Here is a 24,167-nt window from a genome sequence, read left to right on the forward strand (position 1 = left end):
GAGAGAGAAGGGAGGATCCTGAGATAAGGATACACCCTTTCAGGTTGTGCCTTCAGTAATCTACATCAGACTCTCATCCCGCTAACAACACATTCAACTATAAATTGATGAACTATAAATTAATCCATTGATGAGTACAGCAGTCCCATAACCCAATCACTTTTCAAAATCCCATCTCTGAATATATCAGACTGTGAGGGAATATTTTAGATCTAAACCATTGCAACTCTTAATACATGAATGAAGACACTATCTTGGAAGTGACTCCTCCAACCCAGCAGTTCCAGATGACACTAGCTGGATCACTTTCAAACCACCCGTCAAGTCCTGCCTTTAAGCCTGGCCCATTAAATTATAAGCAAAATAAAACAGTTGCTTTAAACTACTAAGTTGGCATGCTTCATAATTCATATGACATATTAGTAGAACATGGATATATTTCATATGAAAAATATTAAAAATAGAAAAGCTAAAACCAACCCTCTATTAATTTGCACTTTAATCACTTCAATGAAGCACATATAAGGCAGTCCATTTTTAAATCAAAGTGACATAAAAAATGCAACCATATTTGTATCAGATATGCAAAAATATGCACTCAAAAAATCAACATAGTAATTTGAATCTTGACAGGTTTGAGCATCTCTTTTGTAAAACTCCTTCTAACTTGTCCATTTATCTCTCCTTAAAGTAAAATTGAGGAAATTCTGAAATTTCTAATACCCCACGTTAACATGTGAAAATGACAAATTACTTTTTAATGCTGAAGACAAATGTGCCCTTTCAACTGAGTGATTAATTTACATTCTGCTCAGTGGCTCACGTGCAATTATTAACCATGAGTCCAAAGCACTTGAGCAAAACAGAATTGTGCAGTCATCTGTGTAAGCTAACTATATTTGGAAAAGCATAGCAACCTCCAAGAAGCCTTAATTTTTTGGTGTATTTTTCTCTCAAAGACTTGTGTAACGTACACTGCATATCAGATTTTAATACCACTCCTTTAAACTATTAATTTACTTGGAAACCAGAGGACATCAGAATTTCTACTCTAAAATGATGCTCAATTAGAAAAAGATGAAATTTAAGTAGTCATTAAAAATGCCACTGTTGCCATCACAGCCTATGGGGCCAGGTGGAAGATAGTGAGTTCACATTCTGCACACCTCCATTACATCCCAGACAGCAGGGATGGCTGGAAGAGTGTAAGACTGATGGGAAACTCAAGACCCAAGATAACAACCTGGCACAAAGATGTACACAACACACATCTTTGGAGGATGAAGAAATCAGCAAGGTCAATAAAATAAAAGTGTCTAAAACAGCAGTGAGGAGACAGCTAATGGACTCCGGCGAACTCCACCATCAGAAGACCAGTCCTAGCCCTCACAGCCAGAGCCAAGATTGGCTCCATACATCTCTGCAATGTAACACGGACATTATCTCCAAACAGTAAATATCAGGAGAAAGTGTAGATTCTTGGGATAGCTATAAAGAATGAACTACAGCATCAGAGATATAGCTCAGTGGCAGAGTGCCCGCCTGCCTGACAATCATGAGGTTGTGAGTTTGATTTCCAGTACAAGACAGAGAGAGAGAGAGAGAGAGAGAGAGAGAGAGAGAGAGAGAGAGAGAGAGAAGAAAGAAAGAAAGAAAGAAAGAAAGAAAGAAAGAAAGGCAACTATATCTGGATGTCATGGTTTACGTCTGTGGCCCCCAGAACTCATGAGTTTGCATTGTGCATTTGTGATGGTTCATTGTCTAGTGCTTGGATTGATGGTGTCAGTGCTCCACTCACATAGGGGTGGAGCCAGGATGTAATGTAATGGCAGGAAGTAGGAGATGTCTTGCTCTTTGCTGGTTCCTGCTTGCTGTTTGCAGCTGCCATGAACTGTGGCCCAGCCATGCCTGGCTGCCTTGGAGCCAATTGAGTGTGGACTGAAACCTCCAAAACTGTAAGAAATAAACAGTTCCTTTCCCAACTTGGGCTTCAGGTATTTTGTCTCAGCGTCGAGTAAAAAGTAACTAAGACACTGGAGAACACCCCTAAGGAACGGAAATCCCTTTCCTCCTTGAGAGAGGCTTCAGTGCTAGTGGTAGAGCTGTATATCATGGGAGGCTGGCAATTATCAACACATAGAACAAAATAAAATAAAATAGAAGGTAAAACATGGACCCTAGTTGTGGCCCTAGACTCTAGGCCCCAGCCCACTAATGACAGGTCTAGAACTCATGATAGGGATGAAGTTGGAAGTCAAACCCTGGAACTTTTTGAGATGATAACTAAAGAAGTGAAAAATCAAGTAGAAAAGAGTATAGAGAAAATGATCTCCCAGGTACAAAAAGAAATAATGCTTAAAATCAAAGATATCAGGGAAGACACAAATAAAAGAATAGATGACCTTAGAAAAAGATAGGAACAAAAAATGCCCAACACAGGAGATAAATGGAATCCATGAAAGATCCAAACCAAGATCTAGGAGATTAAAATCTCCATTCAAAATACAGGCAACAGAATAAATGAAAGCAAGGATAGAATTTCCAATCTTAAAGACAGAATTGTAGCCAGTGATCATGAAAAGAAATATCTCTGAAAAATTGCAACAGACCATGAAAATCAATCCAACAGCTACAAGATGAAGCAAAGAAGAATAACACAAGATTGACTGAGGTCAGTGAGAAATCTGGAGACAGCACAATGCCATAACAATCATAAATATATATGCACCTTATACAGGAGCACTCAACTATATAAGATAGTTATTAGTAGACATGGAAAATGAAATGAGTAATAAAACAATTATAACAGGAGATATCAATTCCCCATTTTCACAGACAGATCAACTAGACAGAAAATCAGCAAAGAAATATCAGAGTTGAACCAAACCTGTGAATAAATGAAGTTAATAGGAAGAAACCACATGCTGAGACCATGTACCTGTGGCTTTGAAATCCAGCTAACCCATAGCAGGTCTGAAGAAGAAGCCACACCCGAGGCCCCACCACCACTGGGGGATCATCAGTGAACAACTGCCCCATGACTTTCCAACTCTCCAGGAACCCTGGATCAGAGGAACCCAGGTGGCTAGTTCAATCCACTACACTAGGAGACTGGCAGCCAACACAGGATGCACCTGGGATGCAGCAATGGGCTGATTCAGAGGAACATGGGAAAATGTCCAAACAGAGTAAAATACAATCTCAGACCTCCAACCTACACAGAACAAGTTTGGGAGACACAGACATAGTAGAAATTAGAAGTTTCATACATGAAATCTCTGAAAAGACAACAACTAAAATAAAGAAGCAAGTTAGTTCTTGTATTGTTTGGTTAATCTTATATGACTATGTCTGATAGTCTGGATGGCTATTTTGAAGATAACAGGAGGCATTATGGTAATTTCCTATAATCTTATTTTGAAGTCCTATATCATTTTCATTGCTTTATTTGGTTTTACTCTGGTGTTTTCTTTTTGTTTGATTTTATCATGTTTGTGGGTATGGGCAGCCACTTTGAAGATAACAAGATACATTATGGTAGGCATTGTTCATTTCCTATTATCTCATTTTGAAGTTGTGTATCACTTTCATTGTTTTGTTTTGATTGACTTTATTTTGCTTGGTTTTAAACTTTTTAAAATAAATTTTTTAAAATGCCATTGTTAAGGGGCGAGGGGTATACTTCAAGATGTACTGCCTGCCTGGAAAGTGCAAGGTTCTGAACTCCATTTCTGGTACTAAAAAGTAAAATGCCATTGATGGATTCAATAACTGGCTCCCCTGGAGGAATTCAGGTATCTGGCCCCTCGCACTACAGTTTAGGACCAGCAATCAGTTTGGGAAGAATCCAGGACTTGGTAATAGGCCCTTTTCTCTCAATTTTGTTTTTTTTCTCCCTCTCCTTGTCATCTTTTTCTTTTTTGTTCTTCTTTCTTTTGTCTCTCTTTCTTTTCTTTCTTTCTTTTCTAAACAGCTGGGGAGAACTCCAACCACAGAAATCCAGAGACCAAGTTCAGATAATTTTTTAATACTCCTTCATTCTTTCTTTTACACCCTCTTCTCTAGTTTTTCAAACCTTGTGTGATCACCTTTTGTCCTCCACCCTTGCTTCTATTTCCTTCTCATTTATCTCTGCTTTGTATACTATCCTCTCTAAATGTCCCCATCACAGAATAAAAGTACTCTACCAAAGAGAAATACTTTGCATAAAAACTACTAATTTACAGTCTGATCTGTTCTACCACTATAGACTTTGCTCCTGTGGTCTAAAGTACAAAATTGATAGTTACCACAGTTTTTAGGTTTCGAAACTGTAGTTGATGTTACTGTCATTGTCATTTTTACTACTTTAGCCAGGATGTTATATATGTTGTTATCACTTACTCTCCCCTCTGTAAAAATACTGAGACGTTTTGGGGTAGTAACCTCACCATAGCATTATACCAAAGGACCAGGAACTGAACCAAAAATATACCAACATCCACTTTTAATTAATTGGGAAGATAAGATTTTGGAATAGACACAAATCAAGAATTTCCTATACACAAAAGACATCCCTGAAAGGCCTCATTACTAGGAATATGACTACCTACCACAAAAACCCCTAAAGTTCATCATAGAAACCAAAATAAAAATTTTTTGGAAAAGAAAATGACAAGCTAGGAGTAGTGGCACACTCCTGTAATCCCAGTACTCAGGAGGCTGAGGTAGGAGGATCACTGCAAGTTCAAGACCAGCCTGGGCTACAAAATGAGCCTAAGGCCAGCCTGAACTTCATAGAAAGACCCTGTTTCAAAAGGACAAAGGAAAAAAAAAAAAAAGAGAAAAAGAAGTGACAAGATAAAAAAGAAAATGCAATCTCAGACCTCCAGCCCATCTAGAACAAATCCAGGAGACACTAACAGAGAAGAAATTAAAAGAAATACACCTGAAATTTCAGGAAAAAAAAAAGCAACTGAATCAAATAAACAAATCCATGAGGCTATAGAGGAAATAAGATCAGAAGTCATCTCTCAGGTAAAAAAAGAAATATCAACGTTTATTAAGGAACTGCACAGCAAATCTAGAGTAGAGATTGATTTTTTTAAAAAAAGATGATGATGAAACCATGAAGGATCAAATAGGAAAGAAAGAGAATGCATGAAAGGGATTCAAACACATATCTAGGAAAGTAAAAATTCACTGAAAGCCAAAACTACTTGAACGAAACTAAAGACAGACTTTCAGACCTTGAACACAGTATTGCAGCTAGTGATAATGAAAGGAAAGATGTCTTGAAAATAACAAAAGATCAGGAAATAACAACTCAACAACTACAAAGCATCACAAAGAAAAATAAGAATATTGGTTTCGGTGAAAAAGCAAGAGTCAACTCAAATGACATTTAAAAAAAAAACTATTTGCAGAAGTAATAGCAGAAAGTTTCCCAAGCACAGAAAAAGAATCTGGTATACAGATAAATGAGGCATACAGAACTCCAATCATCCATAACCAAAATAAATCTATACTCAGATATATAATAATCAAGATCCCAAAATTCTAAAGAGCAGAATGTTAAAAGCTATTAGAGCAAAGAAACAAATCACCTTTAAGGAAAGCCCATCAGAAATACACAAGACTTCTCAACACAAATCCTCAACTCATAGAGAGTTTGAAGTGAAGTATTTTAGTTCCTCAAAGAAAACTTCAAACCCAAATTTATGTACCCTGAAAAGCTACTAAATTAATGGATACATAAGAGGTTTCCATGACGAAGAATAACAAGAAATTTGTGACCACCAAGCCAACACTACAAAGAGTACTTAAAAGATATTCTAGACAAAGAAAAAAATGAACACAATTCTAAGAACAATTGAAAGAAACCAGTAAACAGAGCAAACAATTAAGCAGAGGGATAAAGTAGGGAACCAATGGCAAAAAAAAAAAAAAAAATATCATGGCAAAGATAAGGCAATACATATCAGCTATTACCATCAATATAAATGGCCTCAATTCACCAATCAAAAGAAACAAACTGGAAGAATGGGTCAAGAAACAAGATCCAACATATGCTATATATAAGAAACACATTTAACTCAAAAGGAAATTTACAGACTAAAAGTTGAAGAATAGAAAACAATATTCCATACAACAGGAACCCCGAGAAAAGTAGGGGTAGCTATTCTGTTTACAGACAATGTGAACTTCAAGTGAAGAATGATCAAAAGAGATAAAGAAGTTCACATACTGATAGGAGAAAAATACAAAAGGAAGACATAACAATCATAAATACATTTGCATCAAATATTAATAGACATGAAAAATGAAACAAGCAATAGCCCAATTGTAAAGGGGACCTTAATATTCCATAGTCACAAATAGATCAACTACACAAAAAGTAATCAAAGAAATAACAGAACTTCACTAAACCTGTGAACAAATTCAGTCAGTAGACATTTACAGAGTACTCCACCCAATGACATCAAAATGCACATTTTTCTTAATTGCACATAGATGTTCTCTAAAATAGGCCATCCACTCACCCATAGAACATGCTCAAGTAAACGCAAAGGAATTGAAATTATCCCATACATATTATCTGATTACAGTGCAATGAAATTAGAAATTAATGATAAACCACAAAAACTCCATAAACGCATGAAAATGAAATAACACCCTACTAAACAAACAATGAGCCACAGGTGAAATTAAAGAAGAAATTAAATAATATCTGCAATCAAACAAAAAATGCAAATACAACTTACTGGAACCTTCAGGATGCAATCAAAGCAGTCCTAAGAGGGAAATTTATAGCTGTGAATTCTCACAGCAAAAAATAGAACGAGCACAAATAAACAACTTAATGCTGCACCTCAAGTTTGTAGAAAAAGAAGAGCAAGTCAAACCCAAAGCCCATACAAGGAAGGAAATTATAAAGAGCACAGCAGAAATTAACAAACTGAAATGGAGAAAACAATACAAAGAATTAGTGAATTGAGAATTGGTTTTTTTGAAAGAATAAATGAAATTGAGAAACTCCTAGCCAACCTTATCAAAAAAAGGAAAGAAAAATCTCAAATTCTTGCAATAAGGAATGAAAAAAGTAAAATTACTATAGATCCTGTGGAAATTCAGAAGATCATCAATACTTGCTTAGAAAGTCTTTACTCACATAAGATGAAAAACAGAAGAGAAATGGAGATTCCTAGAAACATGAATTACCAAAGCTGAACCAAGAAGATACAAAACTTCTGAACAACCCAATATCAGTGAATGAAATTGAAAACATAATTAAAAACATACCAACAAAGAAAAGCCCTGGTCCTGACAAATTCACAGCCAAATTCATCAAGAAACTTAGAGAAGATTTAGTGCTAATACTCCTCAGACTGTCACTGAAATTGAAAAGGAAGGAATTCTTGCCTTCCTAACTCACTCCTGGAGGCAAGTATTACACTGACACCAACAGCAGAGAAAGTTCCAACTAAAAAAAGAGAACTATAGGTCCATCTCCCTAATGAACATAGATGCAAAACTTCTCAATAAAATACTAGCAAACAGAATGCAGCAAGTAACCAAGAAGATTATGCAACATGACCAAGAATTCAGGGATGGTTCAACATATGCAAATCAATAAACATAACGCACTGTATCAACAGAGTCAAAGACAAAAATCACATGATCATTTCAATATATGAAGAAAAAGGTTTTGATAAAATCCAACACCCATTCACGCTAAAAACTCCACAAAAAATCAAAATATGTGATTTTTTACCTCAATCTGATAAAAGCTACGTACGACAAACCAACAGCCAGCATCATACTAAACAGACAAAAACTAAAAGCTCTCAACCTAAAATCCAGAACAAGATGAGGATGTCCACTACCACTATTCCTATCCAATATAGTTCGGGAAACATTAGCTAGAGGAATTAGAATAGGGCAAAGTAAAAAGAATAAAGATAGGAAAAGGAAGAAGTTAAGCTATCATTATTCGCAGATGACATGATATTCTACATAGAAGACCCAACACATTCCACTAAAAGACTTCTAGAATTAACAAAGAAATTCAGTAGCATAGCTGGATACAGGGTCAACATTCAAACATCAATGGCATTCCTGTATACAAACAACAAACTCACTGAGAGAAATTAGGGAAATCACACCCTTCACAATAGCATCCACAAAACTGAAATATTTAGGAATCACTCTAACAAAGGAAGTAAAAGACCTTTACATTGAAAATCACAGTACTTTTAAAAAGTACATTGAAGAAGATATCAGAAAATGGAAAGACAGTACTTATTTGTGAATAGGAAGAACCAACAGAGCAAAAATGGCCATACTGGGGCTGGGGATTTAGCTCAGTGGCATAAGTGCCTGCCTTGCAAGCAGGCAGTCATGAGTTCGATCCCTGGTACCGATAAAAACTAAAAAGACAAAAAAAAAAAAAAAAATGGCCATACTCCCAAAATTATTATACAGATTTAATTCAACCCTGATCAAAATATCATTGGCATACCTCATAGAGCTACAGAAAATCTTCCTAAAGTTCATCTGGAAACAGAAGAGATCTAGAATAGCACCAGGAATCTTGAGCAACAAAGGCAAGGAAGGAGGCATCACAATCCATGACTTGAAATTATACTGCAAAGCTACTGTGATAAAATCAGCATGGTATTGGCAAAAATAAATCAGACCCTAGGATCACTGGAACATATTAGAAGTTGTAGACACAACTACAAACAAACTCAGCCACTTTATCTTTGACAAAGGGGTCAAACAAGTTCACTGGAAGAAATACAGCCTCTTTAATAAATAGTGCTGCAAAAACTGGCTTCCCACATGCTGAAGATTAAAACTAGACCTATGTCTATTACAATGTTCTAAAATAAAGTTGAAATGGATCAAAGATCTGAATATTAAAACAGAAATATTACATGTACTTGAAGAGAAAGTAGGTAAAAATCTGAAAGACGTGAGGGTAAGCGAAGATTCCATGAACAAAAACCAAACTGCATGGGAAATATTTCAAAGAAACAACAACTAAGATCTCATCTTATTAAAGTTTTTACACATCACCAACAGAGTGAAAAGCAAACCCGAAGAGTGGGAGAAAAAGTTTTAGCCAATGTTCCTCAGACAAAGGACTTCTCTCTTGAACATACAAAATTTTTTTTAAAAAATCAGACCCACCCCCAAACTGAAAGACCCTAACAAAAATGGGCATCTGAGATGAATGTATACTTCTTAGATGAAGAAATACAAATGGCAAATAAATATATGAAAAAAATGTTCAAGATCATTGGTAAACCAAGAAATGCAAATTAAAACAACTCTGAGATTCCATCTACTCCAAAAAGAATGGCTATCATCAAGAGTCACCCAATAACAAATGCTGGAAGGGCTGTGGGGAAAAGAACCCTTCTTCACTGTTGGTGGGAGCCTAGACTGGTACAATCATTTTAAAAATCAATGTGAAGATTCCTCTGACAACTAGGATTTCAGGCACCATTTAACCCAGTTATCTCCCTTCTGAGTATTTTCCTCAAAGAATTAAAAACATCATACCACAGCCATATACGTGCACCCATGTTTATAGCAGCAATACTCATAATAGCTAAATTTTGAAAACAACCCAAATGCTCATCAACTGAAGGATAGATAAAAAACACGTGGTATTTTATCCAATGGAGTACTACTCAGCTGTAAGTAAGGATACACTCCAGGCTCTTATACAAAAAGGGATGCAACTAAAAATCATACTCATAAGTGAAATAAATGAGACTCAGCATTGCAATGTTTCCCTAGTGTAAGAAACTGAAAGAGTAAATAAGATCCAAAATCTACAATAGATATCATGAAAGAGGAAGCAACTGCTCAAAAGAAAGAACAACTGGGATGGGAGAAAGGAGAAAAGAAGGAAAGGAAAAATATATAAATAAATAGTACCTAAGATAATTATGCTACTAATTTTTTTAGTTCATTGAAAAGAATGGTGTTTATGCTTATACTGTTTGATCAATTTTGCATGCCTATATCTTGTAATCTGAGCAACTTACTCTGAAGGTATTTGTACACAATATATTAACCATTATTAATTTCCTGTTAGCTCAATATGAAATTACACATCACTGTTTTTATTTCTCTCTTTAAAATAAAAAAAATGCCATTGTTGAAACCTGCTGAGAGATTTTAACTGCATTAGAATTCATTATTTGGATGTAATTTATTTAAATCTGTGATACCAAAATCAACTACAAAAAAAAAAAAAAACTACTAGCCTTTTAAATTGAATTGCAGGCTTTGAATGCTTGGTAAACAAAATGTCTATACAATGCTATTTCTTCAAAAATGTGTTTTTTGAACCCTTTTCAATTATTCAGAATAACTATTTTGGCACTTTCATTAATTATATTTCCAAAGCAACTTCTTAATAAGAGGACATTCATACTAGAGCAGTTGATACTTAAAGATCATTTTTATTAAGTATATTAGACATAAGAAATAGTATCTGTCTGTGGATTTCCATTGAATCATGCCATTTCAATCCTGCTCTATCCAGCATTAATTGTGAGAAAATCCTAGATGTTAACCACTTTGTAAAATAATCCTATGCATTATGGAAAAATGTCTTAGGTTTACATTTTAATCAACTCAAGACAATTATGTGTGGTACAATTGTGGCAATTCTTGACTGTTGTCATCATCCATGGTGTGAAAAAAATCAACTTAAGAGTGCAGTTTCTAAGAGCCGCAATCATACACATAACAGTATTTACTAAGGGGTTAGCATGTACCAGGCACTGCGGCAGATGAATAACAAGACAACAGAAGACACAGTATAGAAATTCCCAACATTAGGCAGCTACAGAATATAAAGGCAGAAAGCTCAGAGTATTAACTATAGTATGTACCAGGGTTAAGTTGGGAAAGAGCAAATAACATATGAAAAGACACAGAGTAAAGATTCTGCCCAGTGTGCTGCAAAAACAGAATGTATCATCATGGCAGGCAATATCTATCAACTCCTTGGTCCATCCTGATTTGTTTCCTGGCTAACTATGAATACAACACACTTTATTTCACCTGACTCAGGAAAACTACCCTCACACACAGGTCTAAACTCTTAGATAAGCACTAAATGAATATGTTCATCATAAGTTTACCAAAGCTTCTATTAAGAAAATATTTATAGGGGCTGGGGATTTAGCTCAGCAACATAAGCATCTGCCTTGCAAGGGTGTGCTCGTGAGTTTGATCCCTGGTACCGATAAAAAAGAAAAAGATTTTTAAAAAAAACAGAAAGAAAATATTTATGATCATATGGACCTTTAGAATCACAACTTTGCTGGGAAACCATGGCTCAACTTTAGAAAACAAAGAGGAATGCCAGAAGTGGTCAGAGATGATGCTGAAGAAATAAAAGATGTCATGGAAGGCCTTATATATCATTATGGTCCAAATAATTTATTATTATTTAATAATGATTTATAAATAAATCACTGTAACAGTAATAATAAAGTGTATATAAGCTAGCAATAAGTGAAATATGTGAGATGATATATATATTAAAATTTGTTTGACTCTAGCAATTAATTTACTACATATATACATAGTACGGTATCATATTACACACATTAAAAATACATGTTTAAGTTAACAAGATGAGCCAATAAGTAAATTCCACTGTAACACACATGACATTTCCTAAATTCACTTCATTATTCCATTATTTAGAGATATCATTCACTTTCCCCATGATCACAACTTGTGTGCATGCACCGATAAACATGCTGCTTCCCCAGATCAGCATCTGCCAAAGGGCACTTTGATGGGGAGTTGGCATCATCTACACATTGAAAAAAAGGGCTCCCATTGGAGCTAGGCCTCTGTGAACTCAAAGATCTATTAGGTTATTTCAGAATTACAAATGACGCAAGTCTAAAGTTTAATAATTACACATCAAGGTCATCATTCACCTGAACCTTTCAAGGACTCTTATATCAAGGTGCCTGGAAAACATACCCCAGAGCCAGGCCACAGTCTTACCTTTTGCACTCACATTTCCATGCAATGGGTACACAGGGTATGATAGATTTTACTTTAAAGTACGCTTTCCATAGTCAGACTGAAAGGCTACTGTTGCCCTTGAAGTAATGTATTCCTATGCTCTGAGCTCAACTGCATTTTGTCAGGCAATCAGGCAAAGGAGAATTCAAACAGTACAAATGTAGTTAAAGACCGCTTTGTGCTCACTGCCTCTGTCAGCTCAATCCCTCTCTGGTCCAGGTTTTAGTTAAATCGCCAAACAGCACAGAAGAAATTAGCTCATGAATCCACAGGATCCACTCTCCTGTGAAGTCATCCACCCCACTGTGCCACACTAGATGCATGCAATCAATTTTTAATTACAGCAACAGTAGCGATCAAGAGATAAAGCAGGCAACTCACTGAGAAAGAACCAGTTTATTACAGTTCCAGTTAACCCTGAGCCAGACTTGGGCCACCTGTGACTCACTCAATTGTGATCTGGTAAGTTTCCCTTTTCCAGAAAGACACTCTTACCTTTGAGACGTTTTCTTGTATTTCCTCCTGTAGGAAAAGAAGCATAAACACATATCAGAAAAGGGTTTGTGGCAAGCATTGAGAGAGACAGAGAATATTTTAGTAGGGTAGGCCACGGGAATCTTGGGGTTCTCTTTATGAAGCTTATGAACTTCAAAACCCAGATAGAAGTTTGGGGTTTTTGTGTTACATTGTAGGCAGATGCATCCAACTTTCTCCTTAACAGTGAAAAAGGACATCCCAAGACTTCAGCGGCTCTGCTCACATTCCTCCCGCTTTGAGAGCACTGTGGAATACTGGTTGAAGTTGGTGTTTAAACACAGCAAGATCCAGGTTTGGAATTGTGATATAGTAAATAAGACAGAGGCTTACAAAACATTCCTTTTGTTTCACATATTTAAATGTGTTATTTGTGTTCTTGTAATTTTTAGTATATTACGATTATCTTGCAAAGGTTCCTTGAAGGATATGCTTTGTGGGATGGAAGATGCATGGTCTCACGCATGCTAAGCAAGGGCTATACTGCTGAGATACCCCCAGCACCAGGGTGTGTCTTGTTAAATGTAAATGTGTTATGCAGCTAAACCTTGAGAGCAGACATAAGGTTTTCAAAACAGGGAGAACTTTAGAAGGGGACAATGAGAGATGTCAAAATCAAAAGATGGGAGCAGCATTAGGAACTTGCCAAAGGCTCGGTTGTGAATTTTCCTGGGAAGAAGAGACCCAGGTCCAGCTACTTTCTGTTATTTACAATAGTCAGTAACTCAGGTAAACCTTGTGTGCATTACATTTCCTGACTCATCAAAAGGAGAAAGTGACACCTGCCCTGACTACCAGACATTGATCATAATGCATTTGAGGGGAAAACGGGCATAAACATATGTTAACTCAATAATCATCATATTTGTGTAGGCTTTTATTTGCTTTGATGCCCCTCAAAACTCTTTAAATAAGATCTTCAATGAGGAGGGTTGGAGGAAGGGAAAAGCTGGGAGGTAAAACATATCTGCCAACATCTCCAAGAAGCACAATGCTTCCCAGTTGGTCTTAGCTTCATATCTGTTCCTGCTACTGTCACTGCACCCGGTCAGCCATGCACTGATGTGCTGATCAGGAGGTGTAGGCCACATGTTTACAAAAACAGAGACAGAGAAATTACAGAAATGTGAGATCTTTGTTAAAATGACATGTCAGTATTAAATATTAAGTGAAGAAACCAGCATGAAACTCATACCAATAGTGTGGCCCTCACCATATGTACCTCTATTTATCTAAAGGAAAACACATAGGAACAATAACTATGATTCCATTATACCTGGTTAATGGATTCATTCTTCTATTTTAACTTTTATGAATTTTCTTAAATTTTCCTTAAAGAATGAATACTATGATAATGATTAAAAAATATTTTGAAAAATATCCATGTACTTATATAGTCATTTTAAATTAATATATGCATATAGCAATACATGCACATATTTACATGTTTGAATCATATCACCTATATTGAGAGAAAGGTCCACTAAGTCAGTAGTTAGGGCTTAGGCTCTAAGCACAAACTACTTGCATTTAAACATGGCTCTAGCACTTAAATCTATAATGTTGGGCCAGTTATTTAACACCTCAGTTTCTTTGTAAAGTGAGAATAATCAGGTATCTCCCTTCTGACTTTGTTATAAGGAATCAATGAGATGATTCACCTGAATCTCAAACTCCCTAAAGCCAAGGTCTTTGTGTGGTTCCCCACTATGCATACCTTGTCCTCCCCTCAAAAGATGAGGTAGATGGACATTGATCACTCGCTCTTTCAGCTGGACCCCGTAATGGCAATATCTCACACTCTTTAGGCACTAGCCAAGAACAGAGATTTTACCTGCAGGCAAAGAGTAGAGTGAGTTACACTATGACACAACCTCTGCCTCCTCAGAACTCCATTGTCACAAACTAAGATCCTCCGGCAAGACTACTAAGTAATCCCTGTGCAAGGACCAAAGGTAGAGGGCAATCAGGCCGGTTGGATGCCTGGGCTTCTACTATTAGCATGCAGCTAATTCTATCAGCACAGGGTGTTTTCGAAAGTCAGAAGGCACCCTTTGCTACCAGCTTACATAGAGTTTTTCCAGCATTTTCCAAGAACCATACAAAGGCACTGCTGAGAATGCTAAAAAAATCAAGCAGGAACAAAAGTAAGAATAACTTCATTTACAGTACTTATTGGTAGTAAGCATTAACATAGCCTAATTCTCATAACTGTAAGATCTACTTTCTGAAAGAATTTGAATTCTAGAAAGAAAAACATGAACTTAAGCACTTGTTTTATTATAACACATACAAAGGACAGTTCAAAGAAGCTTAGTAGAAGACATAGTCTTGGATCATTGGCACAGGTGGTATCAACAAAGAGCCTTCCAAACAAGCGGGGGGGGGGGATATTAAGAAATAAATCTTAAAAATGTGAAAACAAGGTTAATCAATAAGTGATAAAATTTATACTTTTAAATAAAGATGACATGGAAAAGAAGCACCTCTTGTGGAAAACAGCACTGTCTTCTATACTTCAACAGCATGCTAAAAGCCAGCATACCTCATATGCCACTGCATTGCATTGTGTGATGGCTATGACTGTGTGGGAGACAGCAGGCCTCAGGAGTGTGACAGATCAGGCTCACGATCCAACCTCACCACAAGCAAGTTTAGTGCTAACACAAGGCTTGTTTCTGCATCCATAAAAGACACAGAATGATCTAGGACTGAAATAATGGATCAAATTCACCAAGTATTAGGCCTTCATGTAAGGAACATTCTGAAAAATTTGGGTCCCTTTACCACTTATTTTGAGCTTTTAAGGGTAGCAGTTCTGTCGTATGGATGTCTGTCTTACACAACAACTGGCACAAGGCTAGCAAACAAGTATCTGTTGGCCAAATAAATAAATAATTTGCAGCTGTCATCCACACATATGTCAAAATCTGGGTCATGCACTAGGAAAACCCAGGAAAAGGGAGACTCAGTGTGGTTCACCCTCCTGATTCAGTTCCCTTCCCCCAGCAACAAATGTGTTCATGTCTGCATATGTTGAAAAGCTGGTATGTCTCATCTTGTCCCTGCCAGACACAGCCCTCAAATTAAGGCAATCCCAATCCAAATCGTACCATCCTACTGTGTAGTTTGAAGCTCTATATTTTAAGCACAGGCCAGAAATGCAATTGTATGGAAATGACTCAAAACCAACTCTCAGGTTATCTCTACTGGGCAAAATCAATAAGAATGGAGCCCTATTCAGTCTTCAGCTCTAAGGAGAGAGCTCACTAAAAAAAATCTTTTCAGGCCTCCCATACTAGGTCGTGCTCCTTCTATGTCTCTTGTGGTGACCCACGCTTGCACTTATGACTCAGTGCATTATAATGATGAAAGAATGGTAGCTTATCTGCTCATGTTTCTCCCTTGCTCTATATACTGTTGCTAAGTGAATGCATGAATTACAAGTAATTAAACAATAACTGATTTCTTTTTAATCTATTTTCCTTTTATATAGTGAAGATTTACAGAGAGCAGTAAGGACCTCTACAATAGTCTTAATTTCCTACACACAAGGAAAAAGCAATGGGAGGGCTGGGGAGCTCAAGTGTTGAATCCACCTGCTTTTAATTCTGGCTCATAAATTAATTCAGACCTAAAGACTCAGCCCACTTTATATGTGGTGGGAGTGAGGCTGTGAGATGGTAGTAAGTAACTCATCTAAGAATATAAAACTTAGAGTGGCTAAGAGAGAACTTCTAAACTTTTCAAAGAAAATTGAGAAAATTATATAAAAAGTCAAATGACAACAGAAGACACATAGATACTATACTAGACAAAAATAAACAAAACCACTAAGAACAAAATACACTGGGTTCTTTCCCTTCAAACACAGGAAATGAGCTGGAAAAGAAACCTGGTTTATTTTTGGCCTTTTGTGTTTTAAGAACTTTAACAGAATTTATCCCTGACTCACTACCTAAAAGATAAATGCAGTGTTTTTATTTTGTGTTTCAAGCTTACTTTAAATTTATAATTGTTTGAAAGCTAAAAGAATATGGCACAAATCTCAAGATTCCTGTAGCTAGACAGAGCTAATATAGAAAGCAGAAAATGAGCAGGACCTGCTGTGGTTTTTGAGACCTGGCTAAGACAGAGAGAGGCCAGCTTCATGGTGCACAGGCTGCAGCTCATCTCCCTGGAGCCATGGGACCATGCTGTCAGTCACACATGCATAAGTGAGCCTTTGTTTGCTTCTTTTTTTAAAAGGAGAGGCATTAGAGAACCACGCTTAAGATCAACTACCTGAGTTCAAATCCTTTTTCCAACTTAATATGTCTGAGCATTGATTTCTTCCTCTGTAAAATTTGGGTAACAATAATACCAGCTTTAGGTAGTAAGAAGAGAATTCATCAAAATGTTGAACACAAAGCATATAGCATAGAGCTGGGCATCCAACAAGTGTTCAAGGGTCTTGAATACTTATATGAATAATAAGGGTACTGTATAAAAATAATAATGCTGTAATCTAATGAGCTTCCAAATTTAGGGGGAAAAGGTTTTCAGTGTATTTTACAAGTGATGACAAAAGGTGAGTGTTGTTTTTTTAGAATGAAAAAAACTGAATACTCGCAATTCTCATCTTGGCCTACTTGAATCACAAAGAAAGCAGATGTTAATCTCAGTTCCACTAAGAGGAAGGTGAGCTGAAACTCTGGCCTGCATTGATTGCCAGTGTCCAGAGGACCCTGCACCCTATATACCTTAACCCTCACTTTAGCAATGATCCTAGCTAGCCCAGGAAAGCGCCACACTTCCCCTAATATTTAAGGGATACTCAGAAGACAAGAATAAAGAAAATAACACTGGGCAATTATATACTGAGTATTCTATTTAACCGTTAAAAAATCTAAAGTATTTTTTTTAACAAAAATCCATTTTTCTGTAAGATGAAAAGCCATTTATTTCACTCGAAAGAAAAAAAGTAATCAAGCTCTATAGGTTTATTTGCCACTATAGATATTTTCCAATCAAGAAAACCTCAAGAGCAGTGACTCCCTTGCCAAGGTCAACCTCAAATCTAGCACCCCCTGGAAGCAAGAGAAAGGGAGGAACCAGCAGAGCCCCATCACAGTTTCTGCACACAAGGAGGCATCCTGGGAGAACAGCAAATGAATGGGAAACTATGCAAGTATGGAAGAACAGGAAAATTTGCAGGAGAGATGAAAGAAAGGAGAAGGCCTGGATTTAACAAAATCCTTTATAACTCCCTAAGCTGAGGTTGGCACCTCACTAACCAAGCACCTCGCAGCATTCTCAGGAAGTTGTTATAACTCAGTGCACAGATATCATGTGCTGTAATTATAACTATTGATGGAGCTACACTTCTTTGCCTCTTAAGCAAATTAAAAAGACAGCTGGTCTTCACTGAAAATCAATGTCTGTTTAAGTCACGTTGCTTCAATGAAACTGCAGCTTGCTTTAGAAGTATCCAATGTGTGTATATGTACACAGGTACATATGTGAGCTCAAAGGCCTCCTCTTGAAATGTTCAGTCCATTTACAACCAGTTCATCACATTCTGCCAAGCAGATCCAGAGACAGGAGCACCATCACAGGGCAAGGAGCATGGACCAGCAATATTTAAAAAGGTTCCCCAGAGCTCTTACAGCTATGTCACTGGAGCAGGGGCTGTTTTACTCTAAACTTCATTTTACCTCTCCTGGCTCTAATCAGGGAGAAAAGGATGAAACTAAGCAAGCAAAAAGGTGACTATGCCCACTGTAAGGATAGCAGAAACAAGTTAGGTGGAAACAAGGATGTTTCAAAGGCCTTTGCCTGCTTTGATGGCTAGATGCTCCCAAAGCACTGGTCATGCCTGCAATCAGACCTAACCATCAAGTATTACAAAGACAAACAGATGATTTGGGATTTGTTTCTAATAGGCCAGATCAGTGAGAGCAAATTAAACAATGATGCTAAGTAATGAAGGACCTAGTTGTCTTCCACTTTTTAAAAATGAGTATTTTTGAGCAAAATCTAGGTGGGTGCTGCAATAACGAGGCATATAAATAGGCTTAATGTTCAAACAAGCTGGCTTTCAGAAAACAAATCTTGTACCTTGGCTCAAGCCAGTTGGGCACATAAAGACTGTTGGATACAGGAAGTTGAATATGAAACTAACTCTGCCTTTGGTGTTCCTGGGGATCTCTGCTAACAGTGACTAACTGGAGATGACCTTGTCTGTACTCTCGCCTGCAGAGACCACTGCCACTGCAGACACAGTAAGACAGCTGTGGACTTCATGGTTCTCAAACTCCAATTCCCTCTGGAGGGAAGAACTTGAGGAAAGGTCTTGAAAAAAAAGCACACTCCTTTAACTACATATTCTCACAAGTTGGATCACATGCATTTCACTTGTGGGAATGTGGTCTGAGACAAAAATCACAAATAACCACAAAATGACTGGAATCAGATAATCATCTGATACTCTGGTTTTGTTTTTCATTTGCATGTACCAGACAGAATGAAAATAAATGCATGTCTAGAAACTTCTGAATCCATTTTACATCATTTGTAAGAATTAATATCCATTTCTTAAGAAATGAAGGCCTTTGTGTATTTATTCACTTTCAGTGATTTTATTTTCATTATGTTTATGTTAAAACCTAGATTTTCACATATTTAGATAGAAACAGATACACATAGATAGATCTATATTGTTTGTTGGCCTTTCTCATGTTTTGCTAAGGTAAATGCCAAGGAGAAAATACATACAAACTTATGATCTCCTGGCACCTTCTATCATTGAGAGGCAGGAAAGAAGATAACAGAGAAAGAAAGTCCTTTCTCTTGGTAGCTCAAATACTTCTTAGCTACACAATGAAATTTCACGTGCATAATGATTCTATTTTCCTGCTTGGCTAAAAGTCCAAGGCGAGACAGAATAAAAATATAAACAATAAAATGACATAAAAGCCTAGAAAAGCCCAATCACTAGGAAAGAGTTGTTATTTTCTAAGGTTTTTATTCTGTTAAGTCTTGTATTGGGGTAAACTGTTATACAGCCTCATGCTTTCTCAGCCCTCTTAGAAAAGGATGCTTCTATTCAGGACACAAAACTCAAACAGGGTTGGCCAGAGTGTATGAGATCCAAATGAAGGAAGCCTTTGCCACTATAGTCTGGGGTAGGTGATGGTTGATGAGAAGAATGGATGAGTGCTAATCTGAAACAGATTTATACTTAAGACAACCAATTTTCTACACACTTCTGGAAGCAGGTGTCTCTCTATCTAGTTCTGGACACTAGGTAGTGAAAATCTTTGAGGACAAGGTAATCTAACACAAAGTTAACAACCTCACAGGAAGCTGCACGTGGAAGCCTTCCAGCTCCCACAGCAAATCTACACTGTGTTGGGGTCCTGGCACCCTCCTCATTGTTCACCCTTCCCACACCCTCAGGCGGCAGACAGCTGGCCAGACACAGAAACCCAAGCCTCTTGTTCATGCTTATTTTTCTCCAGAGCTGGGTTTAAAATTCCAGCATTTGGATTACGGTCTTAGAGGCCCCAAATGGGACTCCTCCCCACAGAATTCTGAGATTTTACTTCGGAAAGCAAGACTTCTTTAGCAGATCAAACCTTGTTCCTTTCCCTCAAGCTAAAACACCATGCTGGGCAAGAAGCTAACTGGTGACACAAAAGAGGAAAAAGCATGGAAAGTTTTAGGGATAGAAAATAGTAAACATCACACTTGTAGAAATTCAAGTAGTATGTGTTTTGCATAAATGATTTTTTCATCTATTCATGTATTTACAACTACTTGCTGTGTAATAAGTGCAGAAAAATTGTGTGGGTGGGAATAGAAGTGAATTTTCTGACCTCCTTCCTGGGAGTCTAGCTTTTATTTAAATAAACATAATGAGAAAGCCTGAAAACAAAAATCTCTCTTAATATTTGTGACAGCATTGCCAAAACAAGGATAATTTAAAGGATGAAGACAAATATCTCAGTCTTCACTGATACAATCCTGTAATTAGGGGAGCTGAGGTTTTTGTTGTTTTAATTAAATTATCCAGAGAGTTGTGTCAATTCCCTACATTGTTTTTCCCTATATAGATTTAGCCAGAACAAAACTGTACTATCTGTCAAGTTTAACTTCAATGACAGTCTAACTTTTCTAAGCCTTTTCTACCCACTCCAGTTAGTACATGTGCACTTTCTCCACTCTCTACCCTCTCTTCTCTTATCAAAACCGGTTCCCAGTAGAAAGTGATTGTTGATCACTTACACTTACAAGTGACTTAATGTCAGGTGAGTTAATGTCACAGTTCCCTGGCAGCAGGGAGCCTTCCTATAGTTCTCCAAAACCCCGTCTCATAGTAGCATCATCCACATAAATAAGCCTTTCTTGGACATAGACTCTGTGAATCTCAAAAGTTAAATGTGGAAAATGAAGTCACCGTCCAGAATACAGAGAGAAAAAATACTAGCAGGTGATTCCTGGAACTCATTTTGAGATCTTCTGCCAACTAAAACTAGTTAAGCTTTGGAACCAAATCCTCTTGAACTATAGTAATTATTTTCACTGAAACTATGCTGACGCTCTCATTAATGGGTGCTTAGAACGCTTCTGCCATTTTTCTTTAACAATGACTAATTTCAGTCAGTGGCTTTAGAAATAATTCTAAACTATGTATATGATGCTTAATTTATTATCATTAATCCTTATATTTCAACAAGCTACACAGGATCCATTTATGTCAGTGCTGTAGCAACTCAAGGCAGACAGGGTTTCTAGTAATGGTTATCTGGAAAACCATGTAATACTAGTACAATGTATTTTATGGGGCTTACTTTGAAGGTATTGTAGAACCCCTCAGAATAATCCCTAAATAAGAGTCAGAGAGGCAGAGAAAAAAAGGTGTTGTGATATTAATCTAAATTTAAAGCACTTCTAAAACATATTTGGAGCAACTTCCCAAAGATGAATCTTGCCATGTGTAGGTATGTCTCCATGGGATAGGCACTGCTCTGGTTATTTAAGGATTTTGGTAGTTTGTAACACAACTACACAAACTAGATTATCCATGGTTCAGAAGGCTTACAACTAATCACACATCACAGAGATCCTCTACAGTGCTCCGAGCTCTGGGGTTTGGGCCTCAACTACTTTGTTTCTGTCCTGTGTCTTCCAGAACGTCCCTGACAAAGGTCTCATCCAAGGCTCTGTCTCTAGGTTGCAATAAGCATCACACAATATGTGCAAGAGTTTTAAGCAAAGCTATGCATACTCATTATTAGATGGGCTTTCCTACCAATTTGAAAAACTAAGTGCCAACAAAATAATAAACTTTTGGCCTCTGAGTATCTTGTCACTAATCACTCTGCCACTGTATTCTCTCTACTTATAAAATTTATAGGAATATTAATTCACCATCATGCACACACATGTGTGCATGCACATGTGTGATGCATGGTTTTTCTTTTTATTTTGTCAAGTTGCTCAGTATAACACAGATTCACATCTTTCCTTTAATCTGTAAGTTTATTTATCCACTGTATCTCACTGGGGTGTTCTAAAGGTCTCTTATATTCGTATATTCCAAAAATGAGCTCAACGTCTCTATTTTCTGTTCAGTCTCCTTGTACCCTCAGTGATCTTGAGTTAAGTAAACAGCATCTGGGGATTGCAATTAAAAACCAACGCTTAGTCTAGATTCTGATTTGTTCCTTATTCCTTCCTACCCATGTCCATTTTGGTCTAGCTCCTCCCCAAAAGTTCTCAAATCTATCTTTACTAGCAATGACTTCCACATTAAGGCCTCTGCTGGGTATGGCAGGACATAGCTCTGTCCTTCAATCTCCTGTCCAGGGTGTAGTCATGTGGCGTTGGATGTTTTTCTCAGAATCACCAAATTCCTTCCTGTTTTTAATTTTTACACATGCAAAGATCCCAGGTCTTAAACACTCTAGAATACTCTTCCCCAACTCTTTACTTAACTCATCACCTTATTCTTCACTTCTCATCTAAAATCTTACTTTTTCAAAGATACACCAGGTTTGGGCCCTTTCTTAAAAGTTTTTTCAGTATTCTGTACTTTTCTATGCACTCATCACAGTCCACACTTATTTGTGGAAATATTATTTAATCTTTGCACCTATCTGTAGACTGAACACTCCCTGAATGATGGAGACTTTGTCTCATTTACCAACATACCTACGGTGCTAATTAGCACAGTATCATGTTACATGGTAAGTGCTTGATAAATGTCTGCTAAGTGAATGAGTAGTGATTAGGTTTTATACATATTTTTGTGCATATTAGTTCAAAGATATGTCATCTTTAGTTAGCAATTTTAATGTCTTCTTGATTATTCTCATAAACTCTTTCATAATTTCACAATATAGTGACATTTCACATTGCCCTCATTACAATTTACTGACTTTGCTAATAACAACTGTCAAGAGCACTTTACATAGAGAATATAGTCCAACAACAGCCCAAAGAATATCAATGAATTCTGTGTACTTTTTTTCTCCAAAAATATGATGTTCTCTTTTGTAGAGTGCACTTTCTATTACTAACGGAAAATTTTAATTATGAAGCTCAAAGCTGCCACAGACTAAGCTGTTCATATTTCACAATCATCTTTTTTCAGTTAGTTCTCAAAAAGCCATGATGCAGGCCATAGAAGCAACTTCTCTCCGTATAGAAAAGTGAGATACATAGGAACTAGATTCTCACTGGACCCAGAAATATCAAAGACAGAAAACTAAAGCTGGAAATTCAGAAATCTCTTTGCTTAAAGCAGCTTCCCAACAGAGTTATTTGTAAACTTTGGCCAAAATAATAAGCACTTAGCTGCCAAACATTGAGTTAATAACTAGCTAATAGGTTATCATACTAAATTATAATAAGAAACAATAATGTACAGTTAAACTGTCTTAGTATTAAAGAAAATTGCTCTCAAAATGTGACAACATATTTACCCTCATTCACCACTTTCTGTACTGCAATATACATAAGGAATCTGTCCAGACAGACTTAACTTGATTTTATTAGGAAGAGAAAAACTCAAAATCAATCCCTCAACCACAAATATGTGCCTCCTCTGAACCCTAACGTGTGTGTCAATATCACTCATTTAGCAAATAGGTATTGTCTTTTCATTTATTGTTGTTTTATTTTTAACTCTTTGTGTGTATAAGAACTATCGCCCTAACTAGAATTAATTTTCCTAAGTATAAGATTTTTCTTCTGACATTTTAAAATTCCTTCTAAGGTTTCCAATAACTGATACTACATATCTAGGAGTAGCCCAATAAAAAATGTGCTGAACCGTCTGACATTAGCAATTAAATGAGAAGCTAGGAGAACTCAGTAATATAGTAAATATGTCATCATTTTTAAAATCACCTTTCTGAAATGGCTTTTTGAGTGAGACTCAGGTAAGTACCCTCTTCCCTTGGCCATCTTCTTACAGGGCTTTAATTCAGAAACAAGACTCTCAGGCCCACTGCTCCAAACCAAAGTTTTTCTCCAGAGTTCCAGACTGTGTCACCAACAGCTAGTGGGACATTCCAGACACTACCAGGCCAACA

At 36.8% G+C, this 24,167-nt stretch overlaps 1 protein-coding gene across 12 annotated transcripts in view; it reads right to left on the reverse strand.

The window, feature by feature from the left end:
• Pde1c (phosphodiesterase 1C) overlaps positions 1-24,167 on the reverse strand; it is a 599,125-nt gene that overhangs the window by 258,951 nt on the left and 316,007 nt on the right. For 10 of the 12 annotated variants that reach the window (XM_063240413.1, XM_063240402.1, XM_063240417.1 and 7 more), the window contains one exon: positions 12,547-12,573. The exons of the other annotated variants lie outside the window; for them this stretch is intronic. In XM_063240413.1, the coding sequence (XP_063096483.1) occupies positions 12,547-12,573 (27 nt within the window). The remainder of the gene's footprint in view (positions 1-12,546; positions 12,574-24,167) is intronic. 12 annotated transcript variants of the gene reach the window in all.

The sequence above is a fragment of the Cavia porcellus genome, unplaced genomic scaffold (assembly GCF_034190915.1).
Source record: "Cavia porcellus strain 051 isolate PalLab524CR breed Dunkin Hartley unplaced genomic scaffold, mCavPor4.1 scaffold_2, whole genome shotgun sequence".
NCBI lineage: Eukaryota > Metazoa > Chordata > Mammalia > Rodentia > Caviidae > Cavia > Cavia porcellus.